Source organism: Bubalus kerabau, chromosome 22 (genome assembly GCF_029407905.1).
Source record: "Bubalus kerabau isolate K-KA32 ecotype Philippines breed swamp buffalo chromosome 22, PCC_UOA_SB_1v2, whole genome shotgun sequence".
In the NCBI taxonomy this organism is placed as follows: domain Eukaryota; kingdom Metazoa; phylum Chordata; class Mammalia; order Artiodactyla; family Bovidae; genus Bubalus; species Bubalus kerabau.
This window is the reverse complement of record NC_073645.1, coordinates 30,023,357-30,048,476: the sequence shown is the minus strand read 5'-3', so window position 1 is coordinate 30,048,476 and position 25,120 is coordinate 30,023,357. Positions and strand designations below refer to the sequence as shown.

Here is a 25,120-nt window from a genome sequence, read left to right as displayed (position 1 = left end):
GTGTAGGTAAGGGGTACGGGTTGAGGGAGACCTGGAATCTTCAGTTCGTTCTTGGGCAAGAGTGTTGAGCAGATAATCTAAGACAGAGGTTGTGAGTATGGACTTTGATGCCAGGACTGACACTTGAAACCGGGTCCTGCCTGTGAAGAAGTTGTGTGAGTGTGGCCACGTTCTCATGTCTCTTGGAGCCCTTTATTTTCCCCCTGTCTATACAATACAGAAGTCTTTCTATATGAATTTCTTGCCAGGGGCTGTAGAAGAAGCCTTTGCTTTTTTCAGTCATGGCCCTCCCATTGCACCTTTTCTCTGCTGTACTGTTTGAGAGCAAGGTTCTGCACATGGCAGTTGCTCCATCTTTGGTGGGCAATGCTTGTTGAATCTGCATAGTTGCCATGCACGTTGGTTTCCCAGACTAGACTCCTCCAGAATCTGCACATTCCCAGGTTCTTCTCCAGAATTCTAATCCAGCTGGTCCCAGAAGTCCATCATGATACGTATATCAGTTACTTTATTTTCCACTGTTCACAGAAATTTTGCTGAGGACTGTTACTCTCTCGAATGTAGTTCCACCTCTTCAAGAGTAGATTAATGCTTGATTTTGCTCCTAAAGCCCATGAAACAGCCCAATTTTGTTCCTTGAATTTTAGAAAAGATTGGTTCTTACTAATAATTGGTATAAAAAGCAAGCTGTGGCAAAAAGAAAAGTTCTTTCTCAGGATCTTCAAACACATTTTACAGCAAACAAGGGTTGAAATGCCTTGGGGAGTATGAAAATAGAAACTGATTCTCATTAGCCTCGTCACTGTCAGAAATATTTGGTACATGGCTAATTACTTAAGGCCTGATGTTAGACACTGTATAAAGGAAACTGCCTCTATCCAAGGAAAGCTCCTTCTAGAAAAAAAAAAACAAAAAAAAAAACTCTTAAAGATATGAAAACATCACATCTTCAGGTACATGCATGCTAAGTTGGTTCAGTCATGTCCTATTCTTTGCAACCCTATAGGCTGTAGCCCTCCAGGCTTCTCTGTCTGTGGGATTCTCCAGGCTAGAATACTGAAGTGGGTTGTCTTGCAGTACTCCAGGGGATATTCCCAACCCAGGGATGGAAACCTGCATCTCCTGTGTCTCCTGCATTGCAGGCAGATTCTTTACCACTAGTGTCTCCTGGAAAGTCCTACATCTTAAGGTACCGGGATGGAAAGTGATCAGGTAAGTGTTCACAGTGGTGGTATTTGCAAGAGACACAAGATGTTGCATGGCAATATGGGAGGGAAGTTTAGCTCCCAGTTAACTACATAAACGATGCTGAGCATTGAATGACTTAGGCAAGGAGTCCTGGAGACTCCTTTCCTAAGGCAAACTCTGAACAGGATTTTGGGTGATCACTCTTCATTTTGAGAAAATTTGGTTCATACACCCTGATGTGAAAATGCCAGGGCACCCTGCCTGTCATTTCTCTCAGGTAGGTGTGACACACACTCTGCACTTCTGACCATTTTTCATCTGGGAAGCAGCCAAAGAGCATGTTCTCTTGGGCCCTTGCACTGGCATCAGTCTCCAGCTATGTGCTTTCATCTCACTTCCTGTAAAAATTCATCTGGAGATCCTGTGCGTCACCTAAGGTTAGGTGTCAGGGGACCAGCATACTGATTCATATTTTGAATCACAATTGTTGCTATAAATAGCAGACTTTGTAATCTGGTAGATCCCTTGGCTGCATAGTGATGGATGAGCTTCTGGTGATTAAAAAAAAAAAAAAAAGTCCATAACTCTCAAACTGTAGCTCAAGTTGAAGTGAACGATAATCATAAAGCATAACTAATACACTGCTGAATTATTCATTTTGATTATACAAACTGCACCCTCAATGTCAAAGAAGCCATACTCCTTCCAGGGTCTCTGTAAGCAGAATGTCTCAGGAACTGTCTGGTCCTAAGAAAAAAGGGACTGTCAAGTATTGAATCAGGCCTGTGCTAAGAGTGTGAGTTGAACAAATTATTATATAAATTATACCTAGAAAAAATTATGCATAATGAATATGAAATTATTATGAAATGTTCATAGAAATAGTCATAGGTTACTAGGTTTTGGTACAGTTGATAACTTTCTGGTAGCCTGCAGGTATTCCTCACTGAAAAATCAAGCCCAGGAGTGACTCCTGGCCTGAGTCCCTCGTCTGGGCCATATTTCTCATTTACTTGGACTCTTTGCCTTTTTACTTCTTATATTTTCTAGTTTATTCTCCATACAGTAGCCAAAATGATCCTTATAAAATGTAGTCAACTTCAGACTTGGCTTTGACCACACCTTTCCTATGCCTTATGGTCTCACATGGGAGAAAATCTAAACTTCTTACCATGTACTTTAAGGAAGACCTTACATGATCTAGATCCTGTGTATTTCTCTGTATTCATCCCCCTCTAAGCTAAGAGCACACAAGTTTCTTGTGGTTTCTTGAACACACCTTAAGGCCTCTGCATTTGTAGCTTCTTCTGCTTTCAGGGCATGCTTGCATCATCTACTCATTGAGGTCTCCCAAAGCCATCCGATCTATGTAGCCACCACACTGTCACTGTTTACAGCAGGACCCTCTTTTGTTTTCATCTGAGTATTTATGTAAACAGGAAAATATAAACACTTTTATTGATGGGGTTGATTATCTCATGCTAAAATGCAGCCTCCTTGAGAATAGGATCCTTGCTTGGTTTATTGAATATTTTTTGCCTCATGTCCAGAACTGGACAACTCACTCCAGTATTCTTGCCTGGAGAATTTCATGGACAGAGGAGCCTGGCGAGCTACAGTCCATGGGGTCGCAAAGACTCGGACACAACTGAGCGAGTAACACACATGTCCAGAACTGTATCTGTAATATATTATCCTCAGTTTATCTAGTTGTTGAGTGACAAGCTCGGTGGTACGCACACTTATTATAGAAGTGGCGTGCATACATTTTTCCTTGCATACAGTACTACCACTTTAGTGATCTAGAGGCATTGCTTTCTTTGGTTAGTAAGTGACTAAGGCTTCACTGATCTGATTCTTTCCTCTCTCTTAGGATTCAAAATGGAAACCATCCCAGAATGCTGATAGCCTTAAATTTTAAGAGAAAGAAACCATGTCAGGCACCATGTTGATGGTTATTCTGGGGTCCAGACAGGGTTTTCTGTGATTATGCAAATCTTTTTACTCTCATATGCGGTGAGCTCCTTGTATATTAGTAAATATTTATAAAGCTCTCTATATTGACTGTTTCCCAATCAGGTTGATTAGTGTTTCCTCTCAGCAACCTTGTGAGTTCAATCACCATTATTATTGAACAGCCCAGAGAGGTTGGGCAACTTGCCCAAGGTCACTCAGCAGGTCATTGGCAAAGCCTCATAGGCAACTTCAGAGCCCATTACTGTGACAAGTCCTGGCATTGATTCCTCCAGGAAGGGTGACCCCTAATCACTTTTCTTGTAAGGTAGGCATATAAACACTAAATGTTCTGAAGTGAGAGAAATGTGAAGGCCTTGAGTTGAAGGAGTTATTGGTGCAATTAGAAACTGGAGCCAGATATTGAAAATTGAAAATGCTGCTTAATGGAGGTGAATTGGAGGACATATTATTTTTGAGAGAATGAGAGAAATGTAGTTTGAAAAATAGGACTGTGAAAAGCAGAGATGTATGTAGAAAATCAATTTGGGTGGCTTTGGGAGATGAAAAATAGTAAGTTATAGGGCAAAACCTTTCAGAAGAGTCTGGGTCAGGGTATTGGAAATAAGTTCTGTTCAGAAATAAGTTTAGTTCTCTAAAATAATATGTCACCAACTCACCTCCATCAAGCAGAGTTTCCTGATGTTCTGTGAGGGTGAAATCTGGTTTTCAAATACATAGTATTTCAGCCCTTGAAGCCCAGCAGGTGCCACTTGTAATCAACTTGCCCTACTGTATCTCCTGCAGGAATATGTATCAAGGAACATGATCTCAGTTTTAAGAAATCATGCTGCATCTCACTGTCCATTATTATTTTGGTGTTTTTCCCTTCCTTTAGGATTTAAGATAAGTAGTTCTTGAATAAATGGAGCTACATACTAAAAAAAAAAAATAAATGTAGTTCTAAATTGGTGAACTAACCATTTGTTGTTGTTCAGTCGCTCAGTCATGTCCAACTCTTTGTGACCCCATGGACTGTAGCACGCCAGGCTTTCCTGTCCTTCACCATCTCCTGGAGCTTGCTCAAACTCATGTCCATTGAGTCACTGATGCCATCCAACCATCTCTTCCTCTGTCGTCCTCTTCTCCTCCTGCCCTCAATCTTTCCCAGCATCAGGGTTTTCGCATCAGGTGGCCAAAGTATTGGAGCTTTAGTTTTAGCATCAGTCCTTCCAGTGAATATTCTGGGTTGATTTCCTTTAGGATGGACTGGTTGGATCCCCTTGTAGTCCAAGGGACTCTCAAGAGGTCTTTTCCAACACCACAATTCAATTTGAAAGCATCTATTCTTCGATGCTCAGCCTTCTTTATGATCCAACTCCCATATCTGTGCATGACTACTGGGAAAACCATAGCTTTGAGTATATGGACCTTTATCAACTAAATGATGTCTCTGCTTTTTAATATGCTGTCCAGCCATAAATCAGACATCCAGAACTTGGACCTGACCCTATGCCCTTGCACTTGGTTTTTCCTCTGCTTGTAACAGTCTTTCTCAACATGCGTACCTTCCCACATATATCATTCAGATTTATCCTCAAATGTCTTATTAGTAAGGCCTTCTCTGACTATAGGGCTTCCCTAGTAGCTCAGTTGGTAAAAAATCCACCAGCAATTCGGGAGACCCTGGTTCGATTCCTGGGTTGGGAAAATCCCCTCGAGAAGGGATAGGCTAGCCACTCCAGTATTCTTGGGCTTCTCTTGTGGCTCAGCTGGTAAAGAACCCACCTGCAATGCAGGAGACCTGGGTTCGATCCCTGGATTGGGAAGATCCACTGGAGAAGGGAAAGGCTACTCACTCCAGCATTCTTGCTTGGAGAATCCATGGACAGACCATGGGTTTGCAAAGAGTTGGACACGACTGAGCGACTAATACTTATATGTTTCTAATGTGTCTCTTTCTGCTAGAGTGTAAGCAAAGGAACAGCAATTTTGTATTTGTTTTTTGTTTTTCTGTTTTATTGCTAAAGTCAGAAACAAGGCCTGGAAACTAGGAGTCACAGCACAAATAATTGTTGAATGAATGAATGGGCCATTATACTATATCAGTGCACTCTAATATGTAGATTAACTACACGTTGTGTGTGATTATGAATAATCAGAGTCTTGGACTTCTGGTGAGCACTTTTTAGCACCTATTACTAAGTATTCTGGTGCTACCAATGCCACAATAAGTTTCAAGCCAAGAAACACCTGAGTGTTTTAATTTATATTGTGGTCATCTTGACATATTTAATAATGCAATGAAGGGATCATGGTAAGATTGTGGGTAGGATTGCCAGTTTTTCCTGGATTTTTGAATAAAATTGGCAAAGCTGAGGGAAGTAGGACCTGACAGTTTTCCTGGATATTTATGGACACGTGTCAGTGTGACCTGGAGTCATGGTGTAGGTTAGAGCTCCAGTTGGCTGGACCATCAGATTTTCTGAGCAGAGTATTGCCTGTGAGTGGGTTCGATATCACTGCATGAAGACTGGCAGGGATAAAGATCAATGACTAAAGTGTTTCTGGGCTTTCCTTTCAAATTTCATTCCACAAGGGATTCTGAAATGTATTCTCAGTAAGCACTATATATCATTTGTGATTTTTAATATCCTCTTTGACTGTCATCCCTCATCCTGGTCCCTTTCCTGAATGTAACCACTATTTTCAGTTTGATATGATTCCAAAGTGTGGTTACACATAGTTTTGTATATATCTAGGGTTCTGATTTAGTTTATTTTGTAATTATTTTTATTATCATTTTAAATTTTTATGTTTTATTTGTTTTTAGTTTTGGAGGAGAATTAACTTTTATATGTAGAATCGTGTTTCTTACAGTATTAATTAATTCTAGGATGATTAAGCTTTATAATTATTTTTCTCTAATGAGATAATGGTACTTTTGCATATTTTATAGCCTGAAATTCTGAAAAATGCCTTAGCACATGAATCAGAAAACCTGTGTTCTCTTCTTGACTTGGTCTCAACTGAATTTTTGGCTTACTTTACACTGAGTCTTAGCTTCTTTATCTGCAGAATCATAAGGTCAGACCTATTCAATTGTGTAGAAACTGTACTTTATTGATTTCTGGAGGTTGTGTGAAAGTGTTAAAGGGTTACTAAAAGAGGCAAACTAGGGTATCTGGGTATGGGCTAGAGTGGACAACAGGGGGTTCAATGAATTCAACTCCTATGTGTCTACTATACAATTTGAAATATGTTTTAAATACCCCACTCCTTTAATAAAAAATAAGAATAAAAACCACTAAACAGATCAAATTACCTCTAAGACTTTATTGAAGATCTATTTTAGAATCTTTAGCTTCCTTCACATTAATAGATGGAGATCCCCCAATAAATAGTGATTATTTAAGAAACTATATAGTGTAATAAGGGCTTCCCTGGTGGCTCAGATGGTAAAGAATCTACCTGCAATGCAGGAGAATCAGGTTAGATCCCTGGGTCAGGAAGATCCCATGGGGAAAGCAATGGCAACCCACTCCAGTATTCTTGCCTGGAGAATACCATGGACAGAGGAATCTGGCAGGCTGTAGTCCATGGGGTCACAAAGAGTCAGACACAACTCAATGACTACAACGTTCACTTCACTTTTCATGCAGTAATGAACAAATCATGTTTTCTATCCAGGCTCAGTAATTTCATCTTTAAAGAAGCTAAATAGAAAGTAGACAACATGTAACAGGCAAAGAGGGTATAACCTCCTCTTGAAACTCCAACCCCTGGTTGTCTCCTGTGATTTGGGGATGATGTTTTTCTCTAAGCCTTACTCCAGGCTTCACTATGGATGTCAAGTTCCTCAAAATTACTCCTGCTACAGAAATACTTGAATTTTGCAGTCATGACTAGAGATCAGTAGTTCAGTTCTCTCCAATTACATGTGGGAAAATAATTTACTCATTTCCAATTAATTTTTAGTCATCATTTGAGGTTGAGGCTTCTACCATGTATAGAAAAAAAAACAAACAAACTCATAAAATATCCTAATATCATGACTCCCAGAGAACAACTTCCATAATTTAGGATAATTAATCATTTAAATATCAGGGAATCAAATAAATCCTATTATCACCACTAAATAACTAGTTGCTTAGCTTCCAGAATACATTTTTTTTTTCATAGTTTTCACTGTATGTTCTGATTGAAGGACTAGGAGGACTGATTTACATTGGCTTCATTTGATAAATATTTTACTTATTTTTGCCTATTTCCAGGCAAGATAATCACAGTGCTCCTTTAGTCAACCAGCATACCATGTGAGAGTGAAGTGAAGCACTCTTCCAGAAATAGCAAATGCTGATGAGCAGTTGCAGGTTAAATTCATTTTCTGATAAGGATTCGAAAGCAAGGAATATACTTGTGGATGTCCTTTCATGTCTGGTACCGTCAGTCTTCACAAGCAAAGGCACAAGCTGCAGTAGTCCCTAGAGCTATCAATGCCTTTAGAGTCTTGGTTTATTAGATGCTTGGGCTCAGGGTCCTTATTCAAATAGAAAATTGACTTTAGAATGATAATTTGCAAATGTCATAAACAGTAGTGGTTCCTCACTGGGGAAGAAGGTGATCTACATTCTGGGAGCTCTGCTAGAAAATGCTGTTGTTTTCCAGACAAACTATTCCATCTTCCTATAACAAACTGCTGCTGCTAAGTCACTTCAGTCGTGTCCGACTCTGTGCAACCCCATAGACGGCAGCCCATCAGGCTCCCCCATCCCTGGGATTCTCCAGGCAAGAACACTGGAGTGGGTTGCCATCTCCTCCTCCAATGCATGAAAGTGAAAAGTGAAAGTGAAGTCGCTCACTCATGTCCGACTCTTTGCGACCCCATGGACTGCAGCCCACCAGGCTCCTCCATCTATGGGATTTTCCCGGCAAGAGTACTGGAGTGGGTTGCCATTGCCCTCTCCGCCTATAACGAGTACAAAGCTTAAATGGACAAGCCACATTGTGTCTGTATGAAGCTGGCTTTGGAGACTAAATGCCCAAGTTTGAATCCAGTCCCTGCTCATCATTGCTGTGTGGTATTGGCAAGTTGCTCTTCCTCTTTAAGTCTCAATCTCTACATCTATACAATGTAGATCGTCCCAGTTCTTAACTCATAGGGTGTTATGAGGATTAAATGAGCTAATCCTTATAAAGTGCTTGTCAGCCCAGAGTGTGGGATGTTTTAAGCACTGGGTGAATGTCCACTATTATTATTCATAAAATATTTGGCACAGCCAGTTATGAGTGTAGCGTATTGCAGCTTGTGGGGATGTGACCTCAGCGTGGTCATGGAAGCTTTGCATTGGATCAAAAATGCCTGGGGATTAGGGTCATGTCAAAAGAGAGAACGCTTTAAAAAGCTGAGCAGACTTCCCTTTCTCCTAAATTTGTCTGTATCCTTATAACTGATAAATGCACATTATGTTTTGCATTGCTCTATTTGTATATAATATTTAGTACATTAATGCATAATACATTTTACATACACATTTGTATGTGTGCTTCCTAAGTCAGCCCCTAATTTCTCTTATATTTCTGCCTCAGCATTAAACCTGTCTGACTCAAACCCAGCAGGGAAGCCTGAAATTTTCTTGCTCCCTCATCCTCCAAAAAGAAATGCATAAAAAGAGAATAATGTGAAATTTCTCAAATGATAGCTTCTGGTAATAGAGGAAAAGGTCTCAGGGTGTTCAATCAGCAGCATTGTTTGAGCACCTTTTGAACACCATGGAGAAGCTACAATGGTGGAGGGAGAGACAGAAGATTAAGCATAAATGCAGCTTGTTGTCCAGCCGCTGGCCATCAGGTGAGAGGGGAGCAGACCTAGATGAGGGTAATGTATGGCAAATATGGAACATAACAGAAGAGAGGATTCAAGTGAGTTATGTGGGATATAAAGGAGAGTCATCCCATTCAGCAGAGGGCTGTGAGAAGGCTCAATAAAGGAAGGGAGAAAGTATATGAGTGAATTTTGATGGGGGAAAAAGTGGGTGAAAAGATAAATGTAAACTAGCCCTACCTTCAGAGAAGGTAGTCTATTAGCACTGAACACTTTGAGCATTGACAATTTTAGGACAGCATAGACAGGTATGGGATGTTGTAGAAGAAACAGCAAAGGCTGCCAGTCAGCTGGCGTTGTCAGGAGAGGCATCCAGGGAAAGGAAAAGATGATAAGGAGTGTGTGTCCTCTGCCCACCCCACTGCTGTCTCTTGTGCAGTGCGTATTATATTTGCAAAGACAGAGAGGGATAAGTGAGGCTGCCTCTATGAAAAGGAGTGAGTAGTAGTTTCTCCTGGACTATTGCAACAAGATCTAGCCAGTGCAGAGATGGCAATGTTCTGCCCCAGAGATGGAAGGAGAGCTGAAGTGGAGGGTACAGATAAGAGACAGTGAGGATAGACAATCCTCTGTGTGTGTGTCAGAAGGAACTCGTGGACATCACCTTGTTAAGAAAATTACTCTTCCCTGTACCTATGCCCTAAAAAGCTGAACAGAAAACATCTGACTAAGTTAATTTGCACTCCCTTTTTTAAGCAAAATACTCTGGGTATTAGTACCAGTTTTGGTTATTTTTATACTCACTCAAAATGAACTGGGAGATATTTCAGAGGTAAGGGTAACTCCTTTCTTTAATGTTAAGTATAATAGATCTTTACTTACTGCAGAACTGTATGTGGGTGGCAATGTCTTCTATTCTATATCACCACTTTCCCACAGAGCAATGTGCATGCAGTTATAATCAGATACATTCCAGTTTCTTAGCTATCCTGTGTGACTAGAAACATCAAGAATACAGTGCAATGCAGGGAACTATATTCAATATCCTGTGATAAACTGTAATGGAAAAGAGTGTGTGTGTGTGTAATTGAATCAGTTTTTTTATACAGCAGAAATTAACACAACATTGTAAATCAACTATACTTCAGTAAAATAAAAGAATGCAGTGTGATGATACAAGGATGGGAAGAATGATGACAAAGAAAGACCAAGAAGATAAGAGAAGACTTTCACAGCTTATCATTTAACGACACATAAGTACTGTCCCTTCCATTAAAAAAATAAACACTTCTTTTCTATTAAAAATTAAATGGCATTCCAAATACTGTGTCATATGGCAAAGTGGAAAGTATCTGTATAGTACATTGACATGCCTCCCTCAATTCTGCTGTTTAACCCCCTTTCCTCTGATTCTGCAGGTTAATCTGAAAAGCTCAGGGAATCCAAGAAAACAGAGGGAAGCTTGTTCAGCTCTGGATGCACCATAATGTCTCAGCAGCACTTTTAAATTATATGTTTAGGCTGACAGGCAAATGTATTTCAGGACAGAATCCTTAGAAAGCAGGAGACAATTTCCTTCAGCTCCACGTCATCGTTTGATGTAGATTGCCTATTATATTCTCGAGGTATTATGAAAAATGGATTGGGAGATATTTTCTTGACAGTGGGTAGACTAATGGAATCTGGTGACTGTATTTAAAATGTGCAGGGGTTTGTTATAACATGGTAATAGAAATATCAATTGCACTGACAGGTTAAAAAAACCTGTCAATGAATGATAATGAAGTTATTTAAATGTCGACTCACTCGCAAACATTTTCCAAACCCTAAATTATTCTCACTGCTGTAACCTCGTGCATCCTAAGTTCTGCAGGAACAGAGTCTGGGATGTAGCCAGTGCACCTTTGCCTCTGGAAGCTATTTTTATGCCACCAGATTCACCAGGGACAGTGGACGTGGCTGCTCTTAATGATTTTAGGAAAGAAACAAAACACAGAAGCCACAGACACTTGATTTAGAGTTAAACACTGTTCCTCTTTCAGGATATCTCATTTGAGCTGATTTGAATGATGCCTTGATATTTCTTGTCCCCAGACTTCTCTCTACAGCTTGAGTCTTGGTTTTGTGACCTTGGCATTATGGCATGGTGTGTCTGGGAGAGAGTATATTCCCTCTCTGGGGCCTGGAAGTGGAGAAGGAAGGTGTCAAGTTATGTGGATACTTTCTAAAAGCCTTTTTGAAGAAGAAGCCTAGCTTATCCTCAATTCAAAGAGGGTGTCCATCAGGCTTCATGCATTCATTCACCCTCTGTCTGTAGAAGGCACCTGCTATGTACCAACATCGTGCTGAGGACTGGGGACTTGGAAATGAACAGAGATGTGTGCTTTCCTATGGTGCTTACAATGGCCAGGTTATAAATGCCAGGTAGAGGTTGCTCCATTAAACAATAGAGGAGCATAGAGCATGCTGACCACCCTAGTCCCACTTCAGCCTGCAGAGCTCATTGTATCTGCTCATAGCAAGGACTTCAGTGATTCTTGCCTGAATAGCTGAGCTTTTTAATTTTGACTTTGTGGAAATCCAGTGGGCCACACGAAAAGAGCAAACATCTGTGAAGTCAGTCATGCAGCCAAAACAATTAGGTTCCACAAGTGTCTGGGGCACTCTTCTGAGAGCTCGGAAGACAGCAGTCCACAAAACATCTTTCCTACCCTCATGGAGCTTGTATTCTGGTGGGAGAGTTTTATTTTTACAATAAAAAATAAGTAAAAATCTTTCAGATGTGGGTAAATACTATGAAGAGAAAATAAAAGAGGCTAAGGAGGAGCAGTGTCCTAGGAGAGGGGTCGCTGAAAGAAGTGAGGGGCCATCTGTCAGGGTATCTAGATAAAGAGCTCTGCAAGTACAAGAATAACAAGGCAGGAGTGGGCAGGAATCAGGGGCGAGGGGAAAAGGAGAGGTACTAGGAATGGGAATCTCAGGATTATATTGCAGTCCTATTCGATACAGAGTCAATATTATTTGCCTATAGCAAGTCTGGAGTTTGTATGGAGACAGGACACTGACTGGTGACCCAGCTTGTGAGCTCATAAGTCCCCTTCTGTTTGACTTCAAGTCATTGCTCTTGCCATTCAGCTGTGACATCTTGGTAATCTTCATGAGCCATCATCACATCATTAACAGGTTGACCCATTCACCTTGTCTGTATTTCTAGCCTCCCCAGGAGCCTAAGTGGGCCGCATCAAGGCACACTTTCTTTGTGCAGCATTGTGAAAGTTTCTGGTTAGACTTTTCTTAATATGGTTTCTGGCAGGTCCTCTGGATTTTTACTAAGTATGAAGAGAATCCAGGTTTGGGCCTACCCCATGGGGAACTTCTAATAATTTCAGTTCATATTCCTTTTGTAGAATTAGGTTTTTTACATACATTTCCTTTTTTGTCTTGTAGCTTTTGAGAGAGGAAATGCAGCATGAGGTTAAAGATACAGCCCTTAGTGAGTGCTCCACTTCCAAGTTCTGCGGCCTTAGTTAAGTAGGTTGGTTATACATGTGGGCCTTCCTTATCGATAGCATGTGACTTATATCAGTGTCCATCTCATGGGATTCTGAAGGAGCTGAAGAGCTTAGATCACATTGTAAGCACCCAATAAATGTACATTTATAATATCTGTTAGGATTCTTAAATGTAATAGTCTATTCAGCAGTAGAATCCTGACACAGTTGTTATAGAAGCAGAGTACAGAATCTTTTATCAAGTTCTTACCTTACCTCTCTGATCCAAGTTCTGCACAAAACTACTAACATTTATGCCTCAAAATATGATAGGCTAAGTGTGGTTACATTTTAAAATTGTAATAGCTTCATGAGATAGTCTTATCTTCTAAGCAAACTAACTCTAACTCATTTTCAGTGATTGAGATTTTCCTTGAGGATTCACATGATGGGTTTTAGTGAATGTTGGCTAAAGAATACTAAAATTCATCAAGAAAAAGAATGAGTGATAAAAGGAGTAACAAAAGCTATAATTTGTAGATGGTTTATTACATATCAGCCATTGTGCTCAGCACTTTTTATGGATTAATTTAGTTTACAGATGATTCTGCGCTTATTTATATCCCATTTGATGATACTATAAGATTATAGTAGAGGAAATCCAATCATACATTTTATTTCTGCCACTCCTTGTGGAAACTAGCTGTGCCTGGTATTCATCCCTTGGAGACTCTGTCATCTCAAAGAGATCATAAGTTCTTGGAAAGTAGGGGCCATGCCTTGAATGTGGTTTCTCCACCCCTCAGAGAAGCTCTTCTCAGGTCTATGCATATAGTAAATACTTAAATAAAGACATGCTTTCAAATGTTCTAAAAGTCACTATTTAAGATGCATTTGTCGAAAAGGGTAAAGATTAAGGATCAAACACAAGAGCCTGCAGTCCTTGATTTAATCATTTGCTATTTATTTTCCTGATACTCTTATTTTTTAAGCTTTCTGTATCTTCTAGCACAGTATAGGTGTTGACAGAAGCTATGTTTTTAATCTGTAATAAGCCAACTTATAAACACAACCAGAAAAAAATGCTTGCTTTGGAATGTTTTAAAAAATGGTACAATTGGAGGATTCAAGGCTGCTCATGTTGCATCTTAAATATGTCTGTGTATGGTACCTATTTTTAAGATTGCTTCCTTTTTGCCTTCACGGCAATAGTCACTTTATAGTTAGCATAACTGACATTTCTCTTGGCAAATTTGATTTGTTTTAAATATTTTTATTGTTCTCCTTTTCTTATGAAACCAAGAGCCATAATCTTTGTTTGGCTTTTTTTTTTTTTTTTTTTTTGGTCTTTCATATTGTTTCCCAAAGTATATTGTTCAGAAGACTAATCTCATTAGAGATCTCTCACGAATGGATCCTATAATCAAATATGTTTTGAATATGCTTCATGAAATATGCATGTAAGAGGTTCGCAGTGTATAATAGAATAATAAAATTTATGTATGTATATAAGAATAATAAAAATTCTAAGTTCTGAAGTTAAGAAACGTTAAATTTTGCCTAATCAAGTGTTTCCTAACATTTTTTTGATCTCGGATGATACTCCTCTCCCCTGTATTTAGAGATGACACTTAAAATATTTAACAGCTAGTGCGCTGGCTCCACAGCCAGCCTGCTGCTCAACTGTCTGTCTCTTCTCCGTTCTTTCCTAGCCCACATCCCTAGGAGACTGAATTTCCCACATTGACCGTGCAGGCATGACTGGAAGCTTCTGTTGGCTGTGAAGGGGAGTTTGGGTTCGCAGATGGACCCTAGGAATTGCCTTCCAGGGTGCAGTCCCTCCTCCAAGGTCACTGTCTCCTCCGCTGGGGCCCAGGCTGACTGTCATAGGCAGTGGCATTCAGAACAGGTGCTGGAGCAAGTGCCTTGGGTCACACAGTGACACTCTGCTATTTCAGCCCTCAATCTTTCGGTTGCTGGGACTGAAAGGAGATCTGAGCATCTTCCAAGGAGAGGCCCTGGTGATGAGGCTGGTAGAAGTAGCTACTCAGAGAATGTGGTGCAGTAAACTATTTGCCAACTGGTTCGCAATCATCGAGCGTCTTCACTCCTGTATCACTGTACCAGTGTATCCCAGCTGGTTGGTTGTTTTACCCATGAAACTTGTCAACACTCTATGTAATTCTGGTTCTGTGGAACAGCCACAGACAATTGCTTGTCTGTGACATTTGGGGTATATGGAAATACATCCGTTTTTTTCTATTAGTTACTATAATACCACAATGTTTAAACATTTAATTTTGCTTGAATCAACAATTAACAAATTTTGATTCACTTTTTGAGCTTTGAAAAATCAAGGGGCAAAAATGGCACAAAAAGTAATGGCCGATACCTGAACTTTCTGGGCTACTGATGTTACAATAAGAGAAAAGTTCCTAGTTACATTGTAAGTTATCTGAAAAGGAAGTCGTTCGTGTAAATCTGAATTAGTCACTCCATTATCATCTTTCACACTTGGATTTCAGTTAAGTGTGCGCGTGCGCACACGCGCGCGCGCACACACACACACACACACACACACACAGAGTTTTCCCTTGTAGTTGTAGTTTGTGTTTTGAATGTAAAAATATTCTTTGAGTAGCTCGGAGATTGAGTTGATAGAAATTATGGGAAACTATTTTTCATGCTTTTATAAACTGATCCCTGCTTCTCCTTTCTTTTATCGCACTAGAAAAACATAAACTGTTCTCTCATCCCCAACACAGTTCTATTAATTTCTGCCTACACAAAATTTATAAATGTGGAAGTATTTGTACATTTAATTCTCTTCTCATCACCCCTCCATAGATTTTGCGTCTATGTTTTTTGTTCTTGAACTTGTATCATTAAGAATACAAATAGAAAAAGTTATCCAATAAAAGGAGCTAGAGAAAGACTATTGAAATTTTGGAGACAAGCGAGTCTCAGTAAGAAGAGAAAGTTGACTCAGTATAACCACGGTGAGAGTGGGAAAAACTGGTCAAACACCAGGATTAGACTGAGTAAGGAAAGAAGCCTCAGATATTTCTTAGAAAGTAACAGGAATTTTCATGTCCAGATGAGTCTGATGAGAAAAAAAATATATGGAAGGAGAATTTAAAGAAGTTTGTCATGGTTAATAGATAAGCTCTTCTGCAAAGAGATTAAGAATATTCTTCAAATATTCTTGGTTATTAAGCAAGCATTTGTTCAATTGAGCTAAAGCCTAGACTGGTCCTGAGGAAATCTAGTTATATATTTGGACTACATAAGGTGACTTCTATTTTTTGATGCTCTGACTACAGCTGACCCCTGAGCAACACAGATTTGAACTCTATGTGTATCCACTTATACACATTTTTTTAGTAGTAAATACTGTAGATTCTACAATGTGTGTTTGGTTGAATCCTTGGATTCAGAACCACAGATGTGGAGAAACTTGTGTATATAGAAGGCCAGTGATAAGTTATATGCTGATTTTTGACTGCAGGAATTGTTGGCACCCCTAACCCCCTTATTATTCAATTATCAACTCTACATCCCTTTTCTAAAACCCTACCCATTTTCCATTTTCAAGATCCAAAGTCCTTCTAAGAAACTTTTCATAATACCCCAATCTTCAGTGATTTGGAGTGTAATCTAAATTCTATAAAGTGTTGTCTATATTTACTTACTTATAATTTATGTATATAATATGTATTATAGTCTAATATCATCTAAAATTTTTATCTATCTTATATAAATATTTTTTGGTAAAGAGCTCCCTGTATCTCCAGCTGTAGTAAATTCTTAATTCTTTAATTCCTAGCTAATATGTTTTATAGCTTTCTAGCTCTGGTGCCTGATCCTGAGTAGGCTTTTAATGTATGACATTGAGGTTGATAACAGACAACTCTTCTATTTCATCTTTATGGTGTATGGAAATATGAAACTTCTATCATATAAATAAGTTTAAATCATTGCATTTTTGTGATTTTTCTGACTAAACCAACTTTATTTTCTGAGTCTTGTTAATTTTCATCTCTTTTGTTACATATAACACATTACCACTTTATTTTTCTGCCTTTCAAAGCTATTGGATTCTTGAAAGTAGGGGCTGTATCCTGGAACATAGCACAGAGCCTGTTCGTTTTAGAGGCTCTACAAATGTGAATGGATGAACTGCATTTTCTTTGGGAATCTCCTATATGCGTAAAGAAGCTGACAGATTTTATATTTGTTCCCTTTAAATTAAAAAAAAAAAAAAAGCTGTGGTATAATGTAACACAGAGCTTAGAGTCAGAATACCTAGAGTCAAATTTTAACTGACTTTGAAAAGATCATTCATGTTCTCTCAACCACTTTCTTCAAATACAGATAATATTTCCTACTGAACTTGGTTGCAACGATGATCTAATAAGATGTACAATTCTGAAATATATAATAGACTTATATAGAGAAGGTAATTAAGGTCTGTTTATTCAGTCTAAATTAATAAGTCATTGACTAATGTCAAGAAAAGATGAGAGAATCTCCAAAAATGACCAGAGTCAGTGCCAAGAAGTAATATCCTCCCAACTCCAGGTGGCTTAACACTGGAAAAGGCCACCGAGTAGAACTGTGAAATCTCACTTACTATTAAGACATCTTCTTATTCTTAAATAATAAGAAAAGACTGAATGACCTTTGGAGGGACTAGCCCACCATATATCCTATGACTCATGAAAGAAAACACAATTTGTAGATAAATCAGGAGAACCTACTTTTCCACTGTGCCAAAGATAAAGCAGAAGTTTGGAAATGTCAGATCTAAGTAAAAGGTCTTTATTTCTTAGTCTGGTTTCAAGGGATACCCTCATTCTTAATCTTTGAAAATTAAACACATTCTCTATGCAATGCACAAATCTTAAGGAGCAGTGAGAGATGGAGTTTTAATTTTTACCAATTCAATTTAAATGCAAATGTTAACCACTCACATGATGCTACTGTGTACATAATTAAGCATCATTATATACTACATGAATCATTTAGAAACCTCTGGAGAGCCATTCTACTATGTAAAACATGCATTACATTGACAAGCAGGCAAATGATGTATATTTCTGTCCTCATTAATGCTCCTTTTGAATTATAGGTCAACCGATTATGGGACAACCTATGAGAAGCTGAATGATAAAGTTGGGTTGAAAACGATTTTAAGCTATCTCTACGTGTGTCCTACCAACAAGCGTAAGGTAAGAAGTGTGTATTCAGCATGCTGTTTATTCATGATGTGACTTCTGTCTTGGCTGGCTCATCTCTCTAAACCACCTAAAAATCCATTACAGTTAAGCTTCAAGAGATATAAAGATGAGTTGATGGATGTTAGGGTGGTAAAATGTCTGATACATCATAATTTTCAGATCAGCAGCTGTGAATGTAGGAGAGAGAGAGGCAGGCATATCATTATCATTTCCAAAAGGCAGCTATAGGGAATGTCCTGTTGTCTGGATGCTCCAGACTCTTACAAGAGCTCTGACCAGTTAGTGGCAGGAATCAGAATAAAGCTTGACAAAACAAAAGAAAAGATAGGATTTTCATGGAATGTCCACCTCTATTCCCTTGACATGGAATAAATAGATTGACTAGAATTGAAGTGAATGCATTGTCCTAAGCAGGTTGGAAGTTTCCTTTCTAAAGTTTATTCAGATTGCATACAAATGTCAGGTTGGAGGCAATGTGGGAAGGAACCCCGGAGATCATCATCGTATATGACATACTAATTTTACCGATGAGGAAACTAGAGTTCAAAGAAAGGAAATCACTTGCCTCCATCACAGAGTTATAGGCACAGTTGGGACAAGAATCCAGCTTTCTTGCTTGGCGATCATCCTGTTTCCACTGCATTATACTGCTGTCATGATGAGAGGTTATTTATTCTTCAGTGAAAGTGTTATTGCTCAATCATGTCCAGCTCTTAGCAACCTCATGGACTCTCCTCTGTCTAGGCTCCTCTGTCCTAGGAATTTTCTAGGCAAGGATACAGGAGTGGGTAGCCATTCCCTTCTCCAGGGGATCTTCCTGACCTAGAGTCTCCTGCTTTGCAGGCAGATTCTTTACCATCTGATGCACCAGGGAGCTGTCATGAAGATAGGGTTTATTTATTCTTCAGAGAGGGATGTTATTTTCTTAGGAAGAAAATAATATTTGCTTTTAAATGAGAAAAACCTATTTGTTTTAGGAGGAGAGTGGTGTTACATTCATTGTCTGGTTTAAAAAATTTGCACTATATGATTCTGACATATAATTTCTAAGTATTATATAAGTTATATGAATAGATAAGAATATCTATCAGGAAATTTACAAAGGTTGTTCATTTGTCCCAAGCCAAATTCTCTTATGTTGGTAGCCCTGATACCTGTGTTCTCATCTCAGATCTGTCAATAGGTACTATCATTGACCTTGAGTAGGTAGGTACTACATTTTGTCATCTGGCCCGTGGAAGGTAGATTAGTACATCTCTAAATAGTCATCCTCAACTCTGCTGTAGATGCAGAGCAATGGGCATGGTAGGGTGTGCAAACCTCTGCCCTGCCCCTGTTGCTCTGGCTTAGGGCTCAGGGAACTGTATCTTCTGCAAGTTCCTCAGGTGCTTCTGGTATATATCTGGGTTTAAGAACCGCCTAGATAGGGTGTAATATTTCTTCTGGCTCTAAACATTTCAAGTTTTTCAGTTGGAGCAGCATAATTTCTCATTGTGCATAGACTCTGAAGTCAGATGGCTTGAGTAAAAACCCAGCTAAGCCAATTAACAAGTATATAACTAAGGCGATTTCCTTAATCTCACCTAGCACAGTGTCATCAAATTGAAAATAAGGATAATTATAGTACCTACCTCAGGAGGAAAGTTTTAAGGACTACATTAACTAAGGCACTTCAGGTGTTTAGCACAGAATAGCTAAGGCCTTATCATGTTTTCTCTTTGCTTTATTCTCCTTTGCTCATCTTTATTCTCTTCCTCCATCAAATAATTACTGGAAATAATAGTAGTGACCGTCCTCTATAAATATCAGTGTTTAGTAGACTTTCTACAATGATAGAAATGTTCCTCTAAGCTGTCCAGTGCTATAGACGCTAAGCCCTTGGAGCTATTACTTAAATTATGGCTAGTGTGCCTGTGGAGCCAGATTTTACATTTAATTTCATTTTAGTTAGTTTGAATGTAAATAGCCACGTGTGGCTCTTGGCCACAGTATTGGGCAGCACAGTTAAATAATGTCAGCCTCACAAATTTAGAGATTTACCCTGAATGTTCCTATCTTGCCCTTCCTGGCTGATGACTGGTCCAGCATCAGCAATTACATCTAAACAATTTTGATCTGTTGTATACAGTCCTAAATTGAGGAGCTGAACTTATATCCCTTATTTTTTATAATGAGATTTAGCTGTGTTTGTTGGCTTTGAATCAATTCTTGTAATCTCTATTGATTTTTCCTCTAGTTCACATTTTTAGTAAATTTTATTTAACAATCAACCAATTGTAGGCACCATAAGATACAGAAAGAAATAAGCCAGCTCTCCACCTTCAAAGATCCTGTATTCTAGTAGTAAATGCAGTGTGAGATTTTTGGAACTAAGAAGTCTCTGACTCTGCTTCCACCTAGCAGGTGTCTTTGGGTGAGTTGTTTACATTTGTAAAGTGATATAGTCAAAATAAAGGAATTTATATCTAGAAGAGACCTTAGAATTGTTCTGATCTAGGGATAGTCTCTGTTTTATTAATGCCATTAGAAAGGAATATGGTTTTTAAAAGTCACATGTCAAATATTGAATGTCAGCATAGGCTTTTCTGTAGCAGCAGAGTATGTAGTAGTGACCTGAAAGCTACAAGATGGTTAGCAGGAACAGGACTTGAAGAATGAGATCTAAAGTCCAAACGTAGCTCCTAAAACTAGAAGGAATGCTTAGAAGTAATACAGAAAGGAGTTATTTTTCCACTGATCTCCAGTAGCATATTGGGCACTTACCGACCTAGGGAGTTCCTCTTTCAGTATCCTATTATTTTGCCTTTTCATACTGTTCATGGGGTTCTCAAAGCAAGAATACTGAAGTGGTTTGCCATTCCCTTGTCCAGTGGACCACATTGTGTCAGACCTCTCCACCATGCCCGCCCATCTTGGGTGGCCCCACATGGCATGGCTTAGTTTCATTGAGTTAGACAAGGCTGTGGTCCTAGTGTGATTAGATTGACTAGTTTTCTGTGACTATGGTTTCAGTGTGTCTGCTCTCTGATGCCCTTTTGTAACACCTACCATCTTACTTGGGTTTCTCTTACCTTGGATGTGGGGTATCTCTTCACGGCTGCTCCAGCAAAGCGCAGCCACTGCTCCTTACCTTGGACAAGGGGTATCTCCTCACTGCTGCCCCTCCTGACCTTGAACATGGAGCAGCTCCTCTTGGCCCTCCTGCGCCCGTGCCCAGCCACCGCTCCTTGGATGTGGGGTTGCACCTCTTGGCCGCCGCCCCATGATAGAAGCAAGGTCTGATGCTGTAAAGAGCAATATTGCATTGGGACCTGGAATATTAGGTCCATGAATCAAGAAAAATTGGAAGTGGTCAAACAGGAGATGGCAAGAGTGAATGTCGACATTCTAGGAATCAGAGAACTAAAATGGACTGGAATGGGTGAATTTAACTCAGATGACCATTATATCTACTACTGTGGGCAGGAATCCCTCAGAAGAAATGGAGTAGCCATCATGGTCAACAGAAGAGTCTGAAATGCAGTACTTGGATGAAATCTCAAAAACAACAGAATGATCTCTGTTCCTTTCCAAGGCAAACCATTCAGTATCCAGTAATCCAAGTCTATGCACCAACCAGTAACGCAGAAGAAGCTGAAGTTGAATGGTTCTGTGAAGACCTACAAGGCTTTTTAGAACTAACACCCAAAAAAGATGTCCTGTTCATTATAGGGGGCTGGAATGCAAAAGTAGGAAGTCAAGAAACACCTGGAGTAACAGGCAAATTTGGCCTTGGAATACAGAATGAAGCAGGGCAAAGGCTAATAGAATTTTGCAAAGAGAACTCACTGGTCATAGCAAACACCCTCTTCCAACAACACAAGAAAAGACTCTACACATGGACATCATCAGATGGTCAACACCGAAATCAGATTGATTATATTCTTTGCAACCAAAGATGGAAAAGCTCTATACAGTCAGCAAAAACAAGACCGGGAGCTGACTGTGGCTCAGAACATGAGCTCCTTATTGCCAAATTAAGACTTAAATTGAAGAAAATAGGGAAAACGACAAGACCATTCAGGTATGACCTAAATCAAATCCCTTATGATTATACAGTGGAAGTGAGAAATAGATTTAAGGGACTAGATCTGATAGACAGAGTGCCTGATGAACTATGGACTGAGGTTCACGACACTGTACAGGAGACAGGGATCAAGACCATCCCCATGGAAAAGAAATGCAAACAAGCAAAATGGCTGTCTGGGGAGGGCTTACAAATAGCTGTGAAAAGAAGAGAAGTGAAAAGCAAGGAGAAAAGGAAAGATATAAGCATCTGAATGCAGAGTTCCAAAGAATAGCAAAAAGAGATAAGAAAGCCTTCCTCAGTGATCAATGCAGAGAAATAGAGGAAAACAACAGAATGGGAAAGACTAGGTATCTCTTCAAGAAAATTAGAGATACCAAGAGAACATTTCATGCAAAGATGGGCTTGATAAAGGACAGAAATGGTATGGACCTAACAGAAGCAGAAGATATTAAGAAGAGGTGGCAAGAATACACAGAAGAACTGTACAACAAAGATCTTCACGACCCAGATAATCACGATGGTGTGATCACTGAGCTAGAGCCAGACATCCTGGAATGTGAAGTCAAGTGGGCCTTAGAAAGCATCACTACGAACAAAGCTAGTGGAGCTGATGGAATTCCAGTTGAGGTATTTCAAATCCTGAAAGATGATGCTGTGAAAGTGCTGCACTCAATATGCCAGCAAATTTGGAAAACTCAGCAGTGGCCACAGGACTGGAAAAGGTCAGTTTTCATTGCAATCCCAAAGAAAGGCAATGCCAAAGAATGCTCAAACTACCGCACAATTGCACTCATCTCACATGCTAGTAAAGTAATGCTCAAAATTCTCCAAGCCAGGCTTCAGCAATACGTGAACCATGAACTTCCAGATGTTCAAGCTGGTTTTAGAAAAGGCAGAGGAACCAGAGATCAAATTGCCAACATCCACTGGATCATCATAAAAGGAAAAGAGTTCCAGAAAAACATCTATTTCTGCTTTATTGACTCTGCCAAAGCCTTTGACTGTGTGGATCACAATAAACTGTGGAAAATTCTGAAAGAGATGGGAATACCAGACCACCTGACCCGCCTCTTGAGAAACCTGTATGCAGGTCAGGAAACAATAGTTAGAACTGGACATGGAACAACAGACTGGTTCCAAATAGGAAAAAGAGCACGTCAAGGCTGTTTATTGTCACCCTGCTTATTTAACTTATATGCAGAGTACATCATGAGAAACGCTGGGCTGGAAGAAGCACAAGCTGGAATCAAGATTGCCAGGAGAAATATCAATAACCTAAGATATGCAGATGACACCACCCTTATGGCAGAAAGTGAAGAGGAACTAAAAAGGCTCTTGATGAAAGTGAAAGAGGAGAGTGAAAAAGTTGGCTTAAAGCTCAACATTCAGAAAATGAAGATCATGGCATCTGGTCCCATCACTTCATGGCAAATAGATGGGGAAACAGTGTCAGACTTTATCTTTTTGGGCTCCAAAATCACTGCAGATGGTGACTGCAGCCATGAAATTAAAAGACACTTACTCCTTGGAAAGAAAGTTATGACCAACCTAGATAGCATATTGAAAAGCAGAGACATTACTTTACCAGCAAAAGTCCGTCTAGTCAAGGCTATGGTTTTTCCTGTGGTCATGTATGGATGTGAGAGTTGGACTGTGAAGAAAGCTGAGTGCTGAAGAACTGATGGTTTTGAACTGTGGTGTTGGAGAATACTCTTCAGAGTCCCTTGGACTGCAAGGAGATCCAACCAGTCTATTCTTAAAGAGATCAGCCCTGGGTGTTCTTTGGAAGGAATGATGCTAAAGCTGAAACTCCAGTACTTTGGCCACCTCATGCAAAGAGTTGACTCATTGGAAAAGACTCTGATGCTGGGAGGGATTGGGGGCAGGAGGAAAAGGGGACGACAGAAGATGAGATCGCTGGATGGCATCACCGATTCGATGGACGTTTGAGTGAACTCCGGGAGATGGTGATGGACAGGGAGGCCTGGCGTGCTGAGATTCATGGGGTCACAAAGAGTCAGACATGACTGAGCGACTGAACTGAACTGAACTGAATACAGAAAGGAGCCCTGCCATCAAACCTATTGATGTCAATATATCAATGTCAATCAAGGTGCATAGTTAACTATAGTTATTCACAGGACTTTCAAAAAGACATTTGGCTATGGGCATTTAGCTGAAATTAACACCCAGCTATTCTTTTTTCCAGAGAAAAAGAAACTGTTGCCCATGCCTCTGAGAACTGCTTTCTCAGTACAGGTTCCCTTCCAGAAGCAGAGGCAGGCCTGAGCTGTTTAAATCACAATGTTTATGGGTGAACCTAAGAGAAGGGATCTTTTCCTCTACAGATAAATGAGGCTTTCAGGGTCACTTTCTGAGATGCTGATAGATTTAAGAAATATTGGAGGACGATGAAGGTCTTTACAATGGTGCAAAAATCAATAAAGTTGACATAGCAGTATATTTGTGTTCAGTTTTTCTACTTATGAGGTGAATTTATCACCATGAAATATGGACTTTTCCCCCCAAAGGGACATACTTGAACCAAAGAGATAGTACCTGCCCAACATTTTACAGTGTGAATATATTTCCCCCAATCAATGAGAGTTTATGTTTTAAAAAAATATATAGAAGAAGAAGAAAAGAAATACCAGGCTCTATTAATTATGCAGGACAAAGGCATTCAGCTTTGCTCTGATTCTCCTAGGACTTCTGCATCCTCCAGTGAAATGGCAGTCTCCTTTAAAGGGTTGTATTAATTCTTTTAAGTCTCCAGGGTGCTGTCTAGGAAGTTAACATCTTTTGTACCAGATACTTCTTTCTCCTCTTCATATCAGTGAGAGCAATTGGAATAAAACTGACATCGGAGTAACTGTCTTACATTCCCAGGAACCTGTTTTGCCTTCCTGTTCTTCTTGCTATTTTTAGCAGCTTGTCAGGACAAGCACAGCTCTTCAATCAACATGTCTCCAGCAGTGGGCATCATGCCCTGGCTTTCCAGGCAGCTTGTTAGGGGCATTACTGGGATCAGCCTCCAGAACAAAACAGGCCCATATTTTCTGTTTAAACTGATGATCATTCATTGGCTGTTTCTCTGCAAGCCTGCTGTAAATTACAGCAGCTTTCCTTGGATTTGTCTGTTACAGTAAAAACTATAATCTCATCTTAGGTCAGTCTAGGCATTCTGAACTGACTGAGAGACATAGAAATCTGGCTCCCAGGTATTATCCTAGCTCAAGCATCCTCTATATCAGAGGAACTCAGCACCTGGCCTCAGATATATGAGGTAGGCTCAAAAGTTATAAGAGTGAGTGGGTACAGGTGTCAGAGGAGAGGCAGGCCACCTATCTGTCAC

At 39.7% G+C, this 25,120-nt stretch overlaps 1 protein-coding gene across 3 annotated transcripts in view; it reads left to right on the top strand.

The window, feature by feature from the left end:
- The window catches only part of SORCS1 (sortilin related VPS10 domain containing receptor 1), a 579,121-nt gene that overhangs the window by 304,293 nt on the left and 249,708 nt on the right, over positions 1-25,120 (top strand). For all 3 annotated transcript variants that reach the window (XM_055560720.1, XM_055560719.1, XM_055560721.1), the window contains exon 3: positions 17,588-17,687. In XM_055560720.1, the coding sequence (XP_055416695.1) occupies positions 17,588-17,687 (100 nt within the window). The remainder of the gene's footprint in view (positions 1-17,587; positions 17,688-25,120) is intronic.